The sequence below is a fragment of the Mya arenaria genome, chromosome 8 (genome assembly GCF_026914265.1).
Source record: "Mya arenaria isolate MELC-2E11 chromosome 8, ASM2691426v1".
NCBI classification, from domain to species: domain Eukaryota; kingdom Metazoa; phylum Mollusca; class Bivalvia; order Myida; family Myidae; genus Mya; species Mya arenaria.
The window spans coordinates 12,955,205-12,975,130 of NC_069129.1; the positions used below are offsets into that span (position 1 = coordinate 12,955,205).

General features: G+C 40.6%; 2 protein-coding genes across 9 annotated transcripts in view; one reads left to right on the plus strand and one right to left on the minus strand.

Annotated features, from left to right (window-relative positions):
* LOC128242362 (uncharacterized) overlaps positions 1-4,590 on the plus strand; it is a 43,229-nt gene extending 38,639 nt beyond the window's left edge. For both annotated transcript variants that reach the window (XM_052959490.1, XM_052959489.1), the window contains exons 2-3: positions 3,387-4,106; positions 4,324-4,590. In XM_052959490.1, coding sequence (XP_052815450.1) covers positions 3,387-4,106; positions 4,324-4,589 — 986 coding nt within the window. In that variant the 3' untranslated portion in view covers position 4,590. The remainder of the gene's footprint in view (positions 1-3,386; positions 4,107-4,323) is intronic.
* An 88-nt stretch (positions 4,591-4,678) lies between these two features.
* LOC128242360 (uncharacterized) lies at positions 4,679-18,763 on the minus strand. 7 transcript variants are annotated; one of them, XM_052959486.1, is made up of 5 exons: positions 18,709-18,763; positions 13,788-14,623; positions 13,020-13,155; positions 6,051-6,183; positions 4,679-5,175 (listed from the first exon to the last, which is right to left on the minus strand). In XM_052959486.1, the coding sequence occupies exons 2-5, from the start codon at positions 14,546-14,548 to the stop codon at positions 5,090-5,092; spliced, it is 1,116 nt and encodes a 371-aa protein (XP_052815446.1). In that variant the 5' UTR covers positions 14,549-14,623; positions 18,709-18,763; the 3' UTR covers positions 4,679-5,089. The 7 variants fall into 7 exon arrangements, with proteins under 7 accessions (XP_052815446.1, XP_052815443.1, XP_052815442.1 ...); XM_052959483.1 differs by having other exon boundaries at positions 18,650-18,726; XM_052959482.1 differs by lacking the exon at positions 18,709-18,763 and adding an exon at positions 18,437-18,616.
* Between the last annotated feature and the right edge of the window lie 1,163 nt (positions 18,764-19,926).

Genomic DNA, 19,926 nt, shown 5'->3' on the forward strand with positions numbered 1-19,926 from the left:
TTGGGCTGCCTTTCTTTTATGTATATGGCTGTAGTTAGTCCCTGTACTTTGAGGCTGCCTTTCCTTTATATACGGCCGTAGTTAGTCCTCGTACATTTGGGCTGCCTTTCTTTTATGTATATGACTATAGTTAGTCCTCTTACTTTGAGGCTGCCTTTCTTTTATATATGGCTGTAGTTAGTCTTCCTACTTTTGGGATGTCTTTCCTTTATATATGGCTGTAGTAGGTCTTTGTACTATTGGGCTGCTTTTCATTGATATATGAATGTACATGTAGTTATACTTCGTACTTTGAGGCTGCCTTTCCTTTATGTATATGGCTGTAGTTAGTCCTCGTACTTTGAGGCTGTCTTTCCTTTACATATTACTGAGTAAAGTCCTTGTAATTTGAGAGTGCTTTTACGTTATATATTGCTGTAATTAGTATTCGTAGTTTAAGCCTGCTTTTCTTTGATATATGGATGTTGTTAGTTCTCGTAATGTGGGGCTGCCTTTTCTTCATAGAGTCTTAGACTTTATTTCAGAATTCAATAGGCAATATGACCATTCGTACACAATCAATAACATACGTTTATGCATATAACATAGTCAATGCCCAATCAATCATTATATCATACAATTACAAATTGGTTTATCAAGCAAATTTCCATAGAACACGTGACATAAAAATACCTATAGGAGTAAATAAGTATTTTCTGTAATAAAAAATATAGTAGGTCTTTCCCACCTTGAAACCTTTGAATACATATATTGATAGTTTTCTACTTACATTTGTATTTTGAGAGGTGAATAATCCTATTCTATCAAATTCGGTCTTGCATAATAATATTTATCTATGAAACCTTGTTTTAATATCAGTATACAATTTACATTCTAGAACAAAATGATATTCATCTTCTAGTACATCACATAAATGTAATTTTCTTTCCGAATGAGTTATAGCAGATGGTTATGGCAACTCCAAGCCCCTATTTGTAATCTGTGCGCAGACATCCTTGACAATTCAAATCTATACTAATCAATATGAACATATTTTAAATAAGTTATTAAGTTGAAATCTGCATATTACACATAAGTTTAAGCTCTGGTAGACTCAGTTAATCCTGAGCTCCAATTTTGTATAAATATATCAGTGATCCCTGCTTAAAACATGCGAAATCACCAACTCCTTGGTTTAACCTTACATCATTGAACCAATATCCCTGTAATAAACACCTTAACATATATATCCATGATCTATTATGATCTATATACTTTTAATAACATTTTATCATATACAATTTTGACATATTTTATGGTTGGCATACTTACTATTTCAGCCAATATCTAATCACATTTACAGAACGTTTACTAAACATTTAAATCCTACCTAGTTCACCATAAACACAATTATTTAAACTTGTTTTATTACCGCTAATACTTCCTTACAAAAAATAAAAAATCTCTATTTGCTGAATTTTAAGAAGACCCCACATTTCTGAGCCGTGACTTAAAACAGGATATATAAGTTTATAAAAAAATATATAATCAATGTTTCACAGACAACATTGGAAATTTAAATAAGCACTGCTTAAGTTTATATATACCCTCCATAGCTTGTCCAGATAATGTATCAAACGTACTAGTAAACGAACCCCCTGGTGTAAAAACAATTCCAAGACATGTTACCTTGTCAACAATTTCTAAGTCCTGGCATTAATACCAAAATTTCAAATTCCTCATTTATCTACCTCCTTTCCTTAATATCAAAACCTTTGTATTTTGTGAATTTACTCTTAACTTCTATCACAATATCTATCTAGTAATAAAATATCTTGTAAACCAGCCTCTGATTCTGACAACAAAACCTAACCACCAGCATACAATAATGTTAATTTATAAATAGTTTAAACGCGTCTAGATTTATACCCTGGTGGTTATTAGTCATGAGATACTGTTTTATATTATATATTATAAATACATAGAAAATAAAAATGGGGGTAAGTATTCTCCATGACGTACACTTAACAAACACGTAAAACTATCACTTAAAACATTTTTATATTTAACTCTAGACTTAACATGCATGTACATTCAACGTAAATTGACTAACATATAACCTCTTACACCAAGTTAAATATATTTATACCATATAATATCCCCTACAATATAATCAAACACCTTGTTAAAGTCTACAAATGCAGTGAATAACTTCTTGTTTTTAATTGTTTATAATATTATGCAAAACAAAAACATTATTAATAGTTCCCATATGTTGTCAAAAGACAGCCTGAGCCTCAATATATATATATGTATAAAATTTCCAGCCAAATCAGTAAGTCTATCATTCAAAACTTTAGTGAATAACTTTCCAAGGGTACTCAACAATAAATGCCTCTTAAATTGCTTGCAACATTACCCCCACCTTATATGACTATAAAATATAATGAAAACAATAAACAGATAAAGCAATATTTGCAATGCCTTACTAAATGTGAAACACCGTTCATGGTGTTCACATAAAACATGGTGCGTACGTTACCAGTGGCAATATGCACACGTTTCAAGGCCAATAGCTCTGGCTTTATTAATTATCGAGATGCAGCCATTCATTGGCTGACAAAACAACGATTTTATCCCTGTGCCATGCTCCTGGATTCATGAATATTGTCTGTACAGTCCTGTATGCCGTACTTAAAACATGAAACAAATCGAGCATGTTCGCATTACTGCTGGCCTTGTTTTTATGTTATTAGTGCGAGTCATTCTAAGTCGATCCTTGAAAGTTGTCAGTGTGATTATTTTATTGCGACCCATATTTGACCAGACAAGGTTCATAATCGAACTTTTCCACCCTTTCTTCAAGAAAAAGACCTTGGCCGATTTCCATTGCAAACTGGGGTGTGAACGCTTTGTTCTAATGGTTGTCTTGGACGGTTGATTTATATCTAGATTTTAAAAACCACAATTGAGACCAACGACCAAGATCGAATGGAAAATCTGACCTCAATAGTGTTAATAAGATTTTTAAACATTATCTTAAGATCATGCAACCTACTATTTGATCCGGCATAGCCCTTAGTAGAACCTGACCTGTTCATTTAAACATAACATCAGAAGGAGTCATCAAGATCAGGAACAAAATGTGGTTTTGTGTTAACAACATCTTTCTTATAATTGACCTTGTTACCTAGATTCTGGCCTGACATACCTAAAGGCGAAGAGGGTCCAAATTTGTTAAGAGCAACTTTACGAGTTAGTTCAATAAAGCTTGGTTAGAAATGTGATTTCCAATGTTTAACAAAATTATGCCAAGTTAACAGTCCAGTCACCAGTTTTAGGCTCGACATGACGCATGGTCGATTTTGCAGAGAAATCCATGTTAAAAGTATCTTCTCTTGTTTCAGTGACGAGCCTTGGATCAGTTCAGGCTTACCCGACTGCCACGCATGTTTGGCCGCTGGTTCCCGGAAACTTCAGTCTGGACATTGTTCAAAACTTAGCAGACGGGGACAAAGGCTGTCATGTCACCACTGGACAAGCACATCCGAGCCTGGACTACGAAAGCGCGGTATTTTTGGGTACACAGACTTCGTATGTCGATGTTCGGGTAACGGATACGAGTCTAGTCGGCGGAGACTTTTCAATCCTCGTTCATTTTGCTCCACTAAGCACAAAGGGAACTATTTTACACTACCATCAAGACCAGCCGGCCATTAATCCGACGGACTTTTACATCAAAGAAATCAGAGCTTACTATACCGAAAGTGCTTTTTTGGTAGAGTTCGCCCTCAAGACGGTAGTTTACCAATACATTGATGTCAGAAATATGAGTATGAACAATTCATGGCGTTCATTGATCATCCAATATGACAAAGGTGCGAAAAAGCTGAAACTGTACCTTGATCAACTTGTTTGGGAGTCGACTGCGGCCGAAAAGCTTGATCTAGGTTTACCAGGATCTATAAGGTTCGGTGCGGGTCAATCTGAAACTTTGCCAACATTTCGCGGGTTTTATACGTGCGGGTTGATGTGGGATACTAAGGTAGACGAGACCGACTATGCCGATGCGCTCTTGGAATGCACATCTGCGAATTGGCCTGTCGGGGCGTACGAATCATCAATAGGTATGCCTGACTATTATAAAGTATTTAAAAACTTCATTTTCTTACGAGTTTATGTCCTGACCGCCAAATTGATAAGACCTATTTAACTTCCAAAAGGACAAACATCCCATTCATAAATTTAAGAGACTGAACCTTCAAACAACACTATACATGTCAGTAAATGACCAGTCATGTATACGTACTAAGAAACCGCTAACACCAAATTGTTCCATTTCAGCGAACCAAACTTGTGTAACGGATAGAAGTTCTTTTGAAATATTTTCCAAGGACACGTCACTTCCTTCAACAGTGGTTACCATTGGCAAAATGTCTACCAGGTCAAAGATCATGTGTGCAGACCGTTGCTCAGCAACGGACACGTGCGCTGGTTTCACGTTTACAAAGGGGAGCAAAGAATGTAATCTTTACGACAGTTTCTATGGCGCCGAAACAGCGCCATTGATTGGAACTGACTATTATATATTGAAAAACACATGTTGCTGATTACAAATGACATGGTGTACATGAATGCATGTTAATACACAATGTAGCAACAACTACTGTGTACCTTAGCAAGATACATATTTATGGCGTTTTTATTGTTGGTTAATACAGAGTATATCAGCTTCGTAAACAATAAAAATACATGATCATGATCATTGTTTATAACGAATTTTGCTCTGGTTTAGGTCATTGTTGTGCATTTCTTTATGAGCGCATTATATATCCTTTAAATAAAATATCACGTTTTTACACGTGGAGGGCTTTTCAATCAAGGACTTTAAAAGGTCCAACAACCCTCTTACAATTTAATTTAATTTATAAGGAATACTATTGGTATTGAACAAAAATACACAAAGAGAGAGATAGAAATAATAAATATAATTATTATTAAACACTACAGTATCGAACTGCATACATTATATTGCAAAGCTATCCAGATAGCTAATAACAACACTGCTTCTGAAACTATTCCACGCGACTGTGTTGCATTTAGGAGCGTTTCAATCATACTCCGAGCCAATCGTAATACTGATGTCACTGCCAACATTCAGCGTGGAATGGAACCAAATGTTTGTATCCAGCACAACTGAAAACACAAGTTGAATTTATAAGAGTTCAACAAAGTAAGCCAATAAGCATTTTAAGCAATTTATATGAACTCCTGTAAATCTCTTGATTGTATGTAAGATGGATGCTAGCATGGTGTTGCCTGCAATGTTAGCATAGTGTTACAGCGAAGTCCTAAATTGTTAGCATAGTGTTACAGCGAAGTCCTAAATTGTTAGCATAGTGTTACAGCGAAATCCTAAATTGTTAGCATAGTGTTACCGCGAAGTCCTAAATTGTTAGCATAGTGTGACAGCGAAGTCCTAAATTGTTAGCATAGTGCTACAGCGAAGTCCTAAATTGTTAGCATAGTGTTACAGCGAAGTCCTAAATTGTTAGCATAGTGTTACAGCGAAGTCCTAAATTGTTAGCATAGTGTTACAGCGAAGACCTAAATTGTTAGCATATGGTTGCCGCAAAGTCCGGCAATGATAGCACAGTGTTGCATCAACATACTACATTATTAGCGTAGTGTTGCCTGCATTGTTAGCATAGCGTTGCAATGAAGTCCTAAATTGTTGGAATGCTAGAGAAATTGCATTGATATCCCGATGTATAAACTATTTTTTGTTCAGTTAATCAAGTGTTAATAATTGATTTGGCTAAATAAAAAGACAATTAATAATGTAACATTTAAGATTTTTCGGGAAATTATTCATCGCAAAAAAAAACTTGCTGACTCTACATCGCTCACCAAATTTTATATAAAAGAAGGCATCCCTGACAGAGCAATTTGGACAAACTTCGTCGAGAACATAATGTTTACAAGTCAGAAAACACTACACAACAACAAGCCGTCTTAAACAACTACAAATACGTATTCTCTCTCCCATTCTATCACATAATCGTTCATACTGATCTGTCCTGGTTGAACCGTGACCTGCAACTGATCTTCACAGACGTAGTAACATTCAGGCGGCGGTTCCAGGGTCCAGCGTTTTGTTCCCGTTATTTGTGCCTGCCATGAGGGTCGCTGAACATTGTCAATCTGAATAAAGGGTAGAAAATAATATGGTTATTGTTTGCATGTCTTTGATGTTACTTAAATTCATGTCCCTGTAGTTTCTATTGTTGAAGTGAAAATATATATTATAATTAACAAGTCGCCAGTTGCCAATCAAAACATAAGCTGACCTATAACAGGATTATATTTTGTATATTAATAAAAGTACAAGGTTGCATTATCCAATAGATAAAGAAGAACAACCTCCGCTAATTGATGCGACAAGATGCAATAATTGCTTTGCGGTTTATGAACAAATACAACACAACTCCGGCAGTGGTTTTGTCGCTGAGGAACAAACACGTCACGTGTTACACTAAAGACAGACTAGATCGATCGTTTTCAAGCATACTTTCCCTCGACCCAGGTAGGCATCGGTTTTAACTTATACGTCATATAGATGAAGAAAAGTTTAAATATTAATATTGCCATTTCAGAACGCAAGACAGTTGTATTGTAAACTGATTTTTAATTCAGTTCATGTTGCAGACCTGATCCAATAACAGTCCCAATCACAATACAAAGGAACTAGTGTACGGGCAAATGGAATTTGTTTTTATGACACAGGGATGAAATTTATATACTATTCATTGAACTATGTATGTTGTTTACTGTGTGCTAATATTCGTGATTTTTTTTCCATTGATTACTGGTTATTTAATTCTTGTGTCTGTATTGCTGGTTTGCTTTTATTATCTTATAAATCATTATTGTACAACGCCATTGAATATGTATTTATATGTAGAAATAGGCGTTTAAGCAAATAAACAAGTTTCAAAGTTTCAATCGAGAGACCCAAGGTGAAACCACGTCACAAGACAACGGCCTGTCAACAAGAGACACACGGTGTCACAATGCAACGGGCAGTCAACGCGTGACACGCGGTGACACCACATCACAATGCAACCACGTCACAATGCAACGGGCAGTCAACGAGAAACACACGGCGACACCACATCACAATGCAACGGGCAGTCAACGCGAGACACGCGATGACACCACGTCGAAGTGTAACGGGTAGTCAACGCGAGACACACGGCAACACCACGTCACAATGCAACCACGTCACAATGCAACCAAGTCACGAGACAAAAGACAGCCAACACGATACACGGTGACACAACATCAAAATGCAATGGGCAGTCAACGCAAGACACACGGTGACACCACGTCCTAATGCAACCACGTCACAATGCATCCACGTCACAATGCAACGGGCAGTCAACGCGAGACACGGTGACACCATGTCACAATGCAACCACTTCAAAATGCAACTGACAGTCAACGCGAGACTCACGGTGACACCACGTCACAAGACAAAAAGCTGACAACGAGATACACACAGTGACACCACGTCACAATGCAACGGACAGTCAACGCGAGACTCACGGTGACACCACGTCACAATGCAACCACGTCACAAGACAAAAAGCTGTCAACGAGACACACACGGTGACACCATGTCACAATGCAACCACGTCACAATGCAACGGACAGTCAACGCGAGACTCACGGTGACACCACGTCACAATGCAACGGGTAGTCAACGCGAGATACACGGTGACACCACGTCACAATGCAACCACGTCACAATGCAACGGGCAGTCAACGCGAGAGACGCGGTGACACCACGTCACAATGCAACGGGTAGTCAACGCGAGACACACGGTGACACCACGTCACAATGCAACCACGTCACAATGCAACGGGCAGTCAACGCGAGAGACGCGGTGACACCACATCACAATGTAACGGGTAGTCAACGCGAGACACACGGTGACACCACGTCACATTGCACCCACGTCACAATGCAACGGGTAGTCAACGAGAGACACACGGCGACACCACATCACAATGCAACGGGCAGTCAACGCGAGACACGCGATGACACCACGTCGAAGTGTAACGGGTAGTCAACGCGAGACACACGGTGACACCACGTCACAATGCACCCACGTCACAATGCAACCAAGTCACGAGACAAAAGACAGCCAACACGATACACGGTGACACAACATCAAAATGCAATGGGCAGTCAACGCAAGACACACGGTGACACCACGTCCTAATGCAACCACGTCACAATGCATCCACGTCACATTGCAACGGGCAGTCAACGCGAGACACGGTGACACCATGTCACAATGCAACCACGTCACAATGCAACGGACAGTCAACGCGAGACTCACGGTGAAACCACGTCACAAGCCAAAAGGCTGACAACGAGATACGCACAGTGACACCACGTCACAATGCAACGGACAGTCAACGCGAGACTCACGGTGACACCACGTCACAATGCAACCACGTCACAAGACAAAAAGCTGTCAACAAAATACACACGGTGACACCATGTCACAATGCAACCACGTCACAATGCAACGGACAGTCAACGCGAGACTCACGATGACACCACGTCACAATGCAACGGGTAGTCAACGCGAGACACACGGTGACACCACGTCACAATGCAACGGGCAGTCATCGAGAGACACGCGTGACACCATGTCACAATGCAACGAGTAGTCAACGCGAGACGCACGGGGACACCACGTCACAATGCACCCACGTCACAGTGCACCGGGTAGTCAACGCGAGACACACGGTGACACCACGTCACAATGCAACGGGTAGTCAACGCGAGACACGCGGTGACACCACGTCACAATGCAACCACGTCACAATGCACCCACGTCACAATGCAACGGGCAATCAACGAGAGACACGCGGTGACACCACGTCACAATGCAACCACGTCACAATGCAACGGGCAGTCAACGCGAGAGACGCGGTGACACCACGTCACAATGATACCACGTCACAATGCACCCACGTCACAATGCAACGGCCTGTCAACGAGAGACACGCGGTGACACCACATCACAATGTAACGGGTAGTCGACGCGAGACACACGGTGACACCACGTCACATTGCACCCACGTCACAATGCAACGGGTGGTCAACGAGAGACACACGGCGACACCACATCACAATGCAACGGGCAGTCAACGCGAGACACGCGATGACACCACGTCGAAGTGTAACGGGTAGTCAACGCGAGACACACGGTGACACCACGTTACAATGCACCCACGTCACAATGCGACGGGTAGTCAACGAGAGACACGCGGTGACACCACGTCACAATGCACCCACGTCACAGTGCACCGGGTAGTCAACGCGAGACACTCGGTGACACCACGTCACAATGCAACGGGCAGTCATCGAGAGACACGCGGTGACACCATGTCACAATGCAACGGGTAGTCAACGCGAGACACACGGTGACACCACGTCACAATGCACCCACGTCACAGTGCACCGGGTAGTCAACGCGAGACACACGGTGACCCACGTCACAATGCACCAACGTCACAATTCAACCACTTTACAGTGCAACCGGCAGTCAATGCGAGACACACGGTGACACCGTGCCACAAGAAAACAGGTAGTCAATGCGAGACACACGGTGTTACCACGTCACAATGCAACGGGCAGTCAACGCGAGACAAACGGTGACACCACGTCACAATGCAACAGGCAGTCAACGCGAGACACACGGTGACACGACGTCAAAATGCAACCACGTCACAGACAGCCAACACGATACACGGGTGACACCACATCACAATGCAACGGGCAGTCAACGTAAGACACGCGGTGACACCACGTCACAATGCAACAGCGTCACAATGCACCCACGTCTCAATGCACCCACGTCTCAATGCAACGGGTAGTTAATGCGAGAGACACGGTGACACCACGTCACAAGGCAACTGCGTCACAATGCAAAGGGCAGTCAACGAGAGACACATTTTGACACCACTTCAAAATGCAACGGTCAGTCAACGCGAAACACACTGTGACACCACGTCACCATGCAATGGGCAGTCAACGTGAAACACACTGTGACCCCACGTCACAATGCAACCACGTCACAATGCAACGGGTAGCTAACGCGAATGACACGGTGACACCACGTCACAATGCAACTGCGTCACAATGCAACGGGCAGTGAAAGCGAGACACACGGTGACACGACGTCACAATGTAACGGGTAGTCAACGGGAGACACACGGTGACACGACGTCGCAATGCAACGGGCAGTCAACGCGAGACACACGGTGACACCAAGTCACAATGCACCCACGTCACAATGCAACGGGAAATCAACGAGAGACACACGGTGACACGACATCACAGTGCAACGGGCAGTCAACGCGAGACACACGGTGACACGCGTCACAATGCAATGGGTAGTCAACGCGAGACACACTGTGACACCACGTAACAATGCAACGGGCAGTCAACGCGAGACACTCGGTGACACCACGCCACAATGCAACCATGTCACAATGCAACGGGCAGTCAACGCGACACACGCGGTGACACCACATCACAATGTAACGGGTAGTCAACGCGAGACACACGGTATCACCAAGTCACAATGCACCCACGTCACAATACAACGGGAAATCAACGAGAGACACACGGTGACACCACGTCACAATGCAACGGGCAGTCAGCGAGAGACACGCGGTGACACCACGTCACAATGCAACGGGCAGTTAACGCGAGACACACGGTAACACCACGTCACAATGCACCCGCGTCCTAGTGCACCGGGTAGTCAACGCGAGACACACGGTGACCCACGTCACAATGCACCCACGTCAAAATGCAACGGGTAGTTAATGCGAGAGACACGGCGACACCACGTCACAAGGAAACTGCGTCACAATGCAACGGGCAGTCAACGAGAGACACACTGTGACACCACGTCACAATGCAACGGGTAGTGAACGAGAGACATACGGTGACCCCACGTCACAATGGAACGCGAGACGCACGGTGACACCACGTAACAATGCAACGGGCAGTCAACGCGAGACACACGGTGACACCACGTCACAATGCAACGGGCAGTCAACGCGAGACACACGGTGACACCACGTCACAATGCAATGGGCAGTCAACGCGAGACATAGTTCCACCACATCACAATGCAACCACGTCACAATGCAACGGGCAGTCAACGCGAGACACGCGGTGACACCACGTCACAATGCAACGGGTAGTCAACGCGAGACACACGGTGACACGATGTCACAATTCAACGGACAGTCAATGCGAGACACACGGTGACACCACGTCACAATGCACCCACGTCACAATGCAACGGACGACAACGCGAGACACACGGTGACACCACATCCCAATCCAACCACGTCACAATGCAACCACGTCACAATGCAACGGGTAGTCAACGCGAGACACACGGTGACACGACGTCACAATGCGCCCACGTCACAATGCAACGGACAGTCAACGCGAGACACACGGTGACACCACTTCACAACGCAACCACGTCACAGGGCAACCACGTCACAATGCAACGGGCAGTCAACGCGAGACACACGGTGACACGACGTCACAATGCAACGGGTAGTCAACGCGAGACATACGGTGACACCACGTAACAATGCAACGGGCAGTCAACGCGAGACACATGTTGACACCACGTCACAATGCAACGGGCAGTCAACGCGAGACACACGGTGACACCACGTCACAATGCAACGGGTAGTGAACGAGAGACATACGGTGACCCCACGTCACAATGGAACCACGTCACAATGCAACGGGCAGTCAACGAGAGACACACTGTGACACCACGTCACAATGCAACGGGTCATGAACGAGAGACATACGTCACAATGCAAAGGGTAGCTAACGCGAGACACACGGTGACACCACGTAACAATGCAACGGGCAGTCAACGCGAGACACACGGTGACACCACGTCACAATGCAATGGGCAGTCAACGCGAGACATAGTTCCACCACATCACAATGCAACCACGTCACAATGCAACCACGTCACAATGCAACGGGCAGTCAACGCGAGACACGCGGTGACACCACGTCACAATGCAACGGGAAGTCAACGGGAGACACACGGTGACACGATGTCACAATTCAACGGGCAGTCAATGCGAGACACACGGTGACACCACGTCACAATGCACCCACGTCACAATGCAACGGACGGCAACGCGAGACACACGGTGACACCTCATCCCAATCCCACCACGTCACAGTGCAACCACGTCACAATGCAACGGGTAGTCAACGCAAGACACACGGTGACACGACGTCACAATGCAGCGGACAGTCAACGCGAGACACACGGTGACACCACATCACAACGCAACCACGTCACAGGGCAACCACGTCACAATGCAACGGGCAGTCAACGCGAGACACACGGTGACACGACGTCACAATGCAACGGGTAGTCAACGCGAGACATACGGTGACACCACGTCACAATGCAACGGGCAGTCAACGCGAGACACATGTTGACACCACGTCACAATGCAACGGGCAGTCAATGCGCGACACACGGTGACACCACATCTTAATGCACCCACGTCACAATGCAACGGGCAGTCAACGCGAGACACACGGTGACACCACATCACAATGCAACGGGCAGTTAACGCGAGACACGGCGACACCACTTCAAAATGAAACCACGTCACGATGCAACTGGCAGTAAACGCGAGACACGGTGACACCACATCACAATGCAACGGGCAGTTAACGCGAGACACGGTGACACCACGTCAAAATGCAACCACGTCACGATGCAACTGGCAGTAAACGCGAGACACATGGCACTATATATTTTTTTATTTACAACGACCTTTAAATTGTACAATGTTTAGGCCTAGCAGATAATAAAGAAGAGGATAATAGTGTACAAAACAACAAAGACAAGACTACACATACGATAAAATATCTTAACCATACTCACATGCATGTGCGCACCATATCCCGGACTTCCCATGAAGATCCAGTCAGTCTTGCTGGACTCGGACAGTCGCGGGAGGAAGTACGGACGACGGTAATGTTTCCGAAGGGTGTTTGCTGCTATGAAGTCACAGTTACTCCTGAAAAAGACCATGCAGAACTCTCAATCAGTTCACAGTTTTCTGTGAATCACTTTATATATCAGTTTGTTTTACCTGAACAACAGTGGGAAGGTGCTTGGATGATGGAGCTCTTTAAAATAAAGTTCAATTAGATGAAGTTCAATTCACATTGTAAAACTGCGCCCTTGTGAAATTTTCAACAAAACTAAAATAAAGGAATAGCCAGAGAACCGGGACTTAGGTATAGCATATAAAGAGTTAAAGTTGATACAACTACTATAGCTTGTATGCACAATTAGTATTAGCACATTGTTTTTCCCAAACATTTTGAGGAGTTAATTATGGCCTTTCTTATTAATAAAAAAGCGTCATTTTGACGAAAATTGGGGATTCCATTTTGTCCTAGAATGAACAAGAATAATTTAAAAATAAAAAAAAGATAAAAAAGTGAGATAAAGTTACTTTCTTTAGGAGTACACAAACTTTGCCCTACCAAATGGTTTGTTGGTCCAATGTTTTAATGAAATAATATATAAAAAAGTGAATACCTTTTTTACTGTTGGAAAAAGTATATGTTCTAGCATTAAGAATGGGGCCGAAATTGGTCAGAAAATGATAACTGAGTTTCAAATAACAATTACAATTCTTACCATCCAATATACCAAGGTTTTGTCTCATCTTTCATTTCAGCTCGCTCTAGACTCATTGTCAGAACTTCCTCCAAGTCCACAAAGTCTGTCTTATAAGGGAAGAACTGACAGTTTCTCTTTTGATTCTCCAATGCTTGACTTCCGGGCTTGTATAAATCTTTAAAAAAATCAAAGCTGAAAAACTCAGTGGCTGTCCAATTGGCAGATCCATCTCCAATGACAACCGGAACACCCGAATAAGCATAAAGTTCTTCGAAATCCTCTTGGGAAATATTGTAGACAGTTTTAATTTCTTTAACATCTTTGCAGAATGAGCACTCCATAGGTGGTCTAAAAACGTTGCTCACAAATTCTGGCATATTCACCGCACATTGTTCATGTTCCGGTACAGAGCCAGTTAAATAAAACCAACCATGTAACAAAGTGTTTCTACTTACTGGAAAGTTGAATAAACATACAAATATCACAGACACAAACAGGATGAGTATCAACACTAACATATAAAGTAACACTGTTACAAACAGTTTTTTGTAGGAAGCTTCCCATGAAATTCGCTGTAAAATGTCTATTTTTTGAAAGTCCTTTTCTGTCAGTCGAAGACGTTTCGCTTTTTGATAGAGCTTTAAGAATTCTTCCTCCATGTTGAATTCCTCTTTTCCACTCTCTTGCTCTCCATTTGGACAAGGAGTTTTTATGTTATCAGATTTTATTTTATTTGGGCTGCTTGTTAGTTCGCTAGATTTTCCTGAAATTTGGTCCATCTCTCCAACAGCGTTTCCATTTTATTTGAGAGTTTGTTTTCTTCTTCCCATCATTCGATCAGCTACTTGTTCCCCCTTAAAATGTAAGGTGTTGTTAAATAATGTCAATAATGCACCAAATTTTAAAATGAATCACAAAAGACGATAAATCAGTTATATATTAAATGACAACATGATTAATTATTTTTAATAGGCATCTGAAGATTATAAATAATTATGAAAACATCAGCTGAAGTTAAAACAATTAGATTGAATCAATAGAAATCAAAAAGAGATAAAAAAAAAATCAAGTTTGAGCGATAGAATCATTAACTTCTTTATGACAGATAATCTCTATTTGTTAAAATATATAATTGTGTTGCACTTTATCAAATTCAATATCACATTAACAACAATTTTAAATTCCACAATCAAAATTTATCAAATAGTTTACAATATACTATATAATTATATTGTTTTATTTTTGTAAAAGAAGACACACATAACAGTACGTCAAAGAGTCACAGAGAAACTGGACAAAGACTCACTAACTATAGCAACTAACAGTATCATCAGTAATAGCCAATCAGAGAATCCCATCACTCTGGTTAATAAAGGGTGAAAGCTAATAACACTCCATCACTTCGTGATTGAAATCTGGCATTTAATTACCCCGCAACCACAATTCTTTCCTTCTTTCTGTTTCTACAATGGCAGGTTTTTCTTTATTTGGCTTGGTTGCTGGGCTTCTGTATTCTTTCAGACAGGGGATAATTTTATTATTAATTTGTCCTAAAGTTTCATTGATAAAACAGTATTTTATCAGTTTATTTAATACATTGAAACTGAGGTCCAAATCAAACGCCAACGCCAAATTATTACCAACGACCTCATTATGTTTGCACGCTTTTCTATTAAAGATTCTACATGTATAACATAAAATAACAAGAGGAACATAAATGCATGACTTTGTTATCACTATTCAAGTATCAGAGCTTTTAATAATCATTAAAGCAAACCTTTGAAAAAAGATTACCTCCATTTTAATATACAAAACAGTCTCACAAATTTCAATGATATTGGGTGGAAATGTGAAATGTCTCAGATATATAAATTATTAAAATAATTAACCAAGTGACCTATTTTAAATAGACATGAAACTCAATCAGTCTGGGATGTGCTCAGATCTGATTGTGTCTTAATCGAAAAAGGAAATATCCCATTGAAACCATGAGCTCCAGCTGCTTCAACTGTACAGTCAGACCAGGACATAAACAAGAGATGATAGCCAGGCAGAATACATGCTGACCTGATATGAATATGTGGTGTCAACTGTAAAAAAAGCACCAAAGGTGGACAAGTCACAATTGAAGTTTATAACCGAACCCGAACCAGTACTATCTTGGGAGCATTTCAGTGGAAAGAAAATCAGAATATCTCATTTTTTGGCGTTTTAGGCAAGTTTCACTTCACCAGCAAACTTTAAACTTCAATTTCTCACAAATGACTTTGCCGACTTTGTAACCCTTCACACTGGTGTCGTGACATTTTTCTTAATAAGAATGTGAAAAATCGCAATAAATCTTTATGAAATAAACTGGTCCAATGTGTTAAAAAATCACTTTTTTTATCAACCTTTTATTTATTAATTAATTATAACTCATGTTTTCAATTTCTAATGTCTGCATGACTTTGACTAAATTCCAGGTGTTGCCATTGGGATGGCAAAAAAACACTTTTGCTTTTCATAGTTTGCAAAGGGCCATAACTATTAGAATTCCAGTTACAGTTACTAAACTTGTGCATTATGTTGCATAAATTGAAAATATTATGTTTAAACTTCAAACATTATTATGAATACTTTAGTCGACATTTTAAAATCATTTTGAAGTTGAATGAAGAATTTGATACTGGGAACTTGAGGGGTAAAACAGGTTAAAAATCAAGTAAAATGATAAACTTACCAATAGTGTTTATATAATAGTCACTATCAAACAACTTGGGAAAGTTAAAAGTTGATATTAAGAATGAATAAACTTTTTGTTTAATGGTTTACAATATGTGTGGTCTGATGCACATATATGGCAGTATAGGAAAGAGAACTGGTCATCCAATAAAAAGTTTATCAATATAATAATTATATGTAAAAATTTTAATATTTTTTTTTACAAACTATATAATAACCAAAACTTTTATATACATGAACATAAAAAAAATTAATTCACATATCGTCACGAAGATAAAATCATGATGACATCACATCCTTTTATTTTTTGAGAATTTTCAAATTTTAATTGATTTAATATTATTTATATCTTTACATTCCAATGATATAACTATCATTTAATATTGGTAAAAAATATGCCAAAGATTGAGAAATGTGCTGCCTTTAGAAAGGTTTCGCAGTAAATGTTAATTCTAATCAAATAATAAAATATCGCGAAAATGTTCCATAAATTGAATACAGAAGAAGTATTTTGAAAAACATAATATATTAAAGGCATATAAGTTTAGACTTATGCTTTTCATTCGTATAAATGAATGACAAAAAAAAACACAGATACAAGATAGTACTTAAGGACAAATGTTGAATAAAATAAATATTTGTACAGATATGAACTTCATATTTTTGTAGGATGTGTCAAAATATTTCATAAATATTTATGCAAAAAAGTGGTTTTCTGAAAATATATTTAATGGAACAGTTTCGGAGTCAGCCCTCAACTTGCTATCAGAAAGAAAAAAACATAAATAGCTCAGAGACTAATATATTTACTGCTGGATTAGACTTTTGCTTGCTTCTGGCCTACATGTACGAGGGCTGTATGATAAGTTCGCGGACTACGTTTATTGAAGGTAAAAACATGATTATCAACATATTAAAATATAAAACAGAAAACAAATTAAAGTTACATCAAATGGTTTACAAATTGCACTGGAATTAATACAGTACATAAGCAACACCCGGAGCACGACGTCGGAAAAAAACATCTTGACGTCAAAAAGTACATAAACGTGTTTTACTTTTCTACATAGTCACCATTTAGTTCCATTTGTAAAATGTTTCCATGTAACAGTCTTCTGGAAATGACCCAACAATTCTCTGCGCTTCAATTTTTAGTTCGTTGACATTGTCAAGGCGCTGTCCCATCAGTTGCCGTTTAACTTCTGGGAATACCCGGAAATCCATCGGGGCAAAGTCAGGAATGTAAAGGGGATGCACCAAGGTCTCAAACTCCAGGAGACTGATTTCCAGCAGGGTTGAGTTAGCCTTGTGGGCCGGGGCATTGTCCTAGTGTAGGATGATGCGTAATAGGTCCAACCCTGGCCGCTTCTTGCGTAGCGCCTGCACGAGATCATGCCGTAACACCTGTTAATAACGATCGTACATGATCGTTTACTCATACCAAGATCGTCCCGTATTATTCTGTGTACAGTATTTAATGATGCCCCGACCTTATTTGAAATTTCTCGTACGGTAACACGACGGTCACAATCCGGCATTTTAACGATTCTCTCCTTAGCGTCATCGTAGAAAATGTGTGGGCGTCCCATTTGTTCATCGTCCTCTAATGTTTCGCGTCCATTCCTGACCTTTTGTGCCACTTGAACACTAATGTACGGCAACATTTTTGTTTCTGACCTTCTTGTATCTTTTTAAATGTTTGCGTTTGTGTTAATCCCATGTTGACACAAAACTTTATGTTTGCTCGCACTTCCACGTTGGCTGTTGACGTCATTACTTTTTTGCAGCTTACGACACTGTTTTGCTCTAACTTATGTTATAAACAACGTACAACGTTAAAACTCAACGGAAATAACGTAATGACGTCGTAAGTGAGCATGATGTTTTTGCGCAATTCTACTTATACTAATAAGGAATATATATAACATTTAATACTGGTATACTTTTTTAAAAATCGACGTGCTCCGGGTGTTGTTTCCATTGCTGCAATAGAAGCCACGTGCATGCTTATATACGACGCTTTATCCTAAGTTTTGTAGTGATTATTGTAGCTTGTCTGAAGTTTGCCCATATACGTTGAAATGTTACAGTATATGGAAATTAATTAGTAGTCTTTAGCATAGCCCTTGAAGATAAATGTACCTGTAATGTATAACCTTTTCGAAAAATTACTATGAAAAAGGAACTGCCCGTTTAATCACAATTACTTCCTTACCATCGCATTTGTTTACATTTATTAATGGTAATGGTAAATTCATAACCAAGGGAAGTAACACCCAGCTAACTATGGTATATTAGTGGTAAAATCATAATCAAAGGAAATAACACCCAGCTAACTGTGGCAAGGTTAGAGAACACCAATTAAATTACCTACTTGACATGTAAGTTAAAAACAGAGTACATAATAGTTAAATGATATGTAATTATTGTAACTCAGTGCTAAAGTAGATAAAAACTCCCCTATTGTTATTTATAAATGGGGGCGTGACTAAAGGGTTGTGACATAACTACGCATATTGCCCTTGTGGTAAGCATGAAATCATATCTTGCTTTGTATTTTGCCTAAAACTTTCCGCCCCGATAGCTTAGTGGTAGAGCGTTCGTTTCGGGTGTGGAATGTCATGGGTTCAAACTCAAACGAGTCAAACCAATAGATGTTACAACTTTACTATGGTAAATTAAAAGCAGGGTACATTGTAAGGTGTTAGACAATGGTGTAATCCCGGTTCTTAAACCCATGCCGCATTCTTAAACCCATGCCGCGTATCCCGGGTATCTGTGCTTTACACCGAGCACGTTGAAGAACCGAGCGGTTTCTTCCCAAAAAACTTGGGAATTGTTGCCGGTACTGCAGCCGGATCTATCACCGATTCTTCTAATATCTGGATTTGACTTGGAATCACTGTGGTCTCTCAATATTCACTTTAGCATTAAAACACAAGTTAAGTCGATCACGTGACACGGGTGCACGTTAAAAGAAACAGATCAGCGTTAACCAGTCTGTTTTAAAAAAATACCATTCTTACACGTAAATGTTTGTTTAAGATACAATGCAATATCAAATTTACAACTGTAGTTAAGACTGGAGAAATGAAACCATAACCAATAGTCAGAGCTGTGGGACCACTCAAGATGTCATTCATCGCAGGTTTCGCGGCATTTTGGGTACAAAATTACTCCTTTGGCGAATTATCTGTTTAAGTCACACTTGGGGCTGTGACGGGGTAATGCCATAATGCAGCCATTATAGGGCGCGGGCCGACCTTTATAAACTCAACAACAACAACTTAACCAGTCTGTTTTCACGCTGAAAGGGACTAAGCATCAGAGGATACAACTGCAAGAAGAAACAATTGTCAAAAGCTTATATCAAATTGATATCGTTGATCACAACGCATTGAGCCTCAATCACTGATGCATCACATCGCTTAAG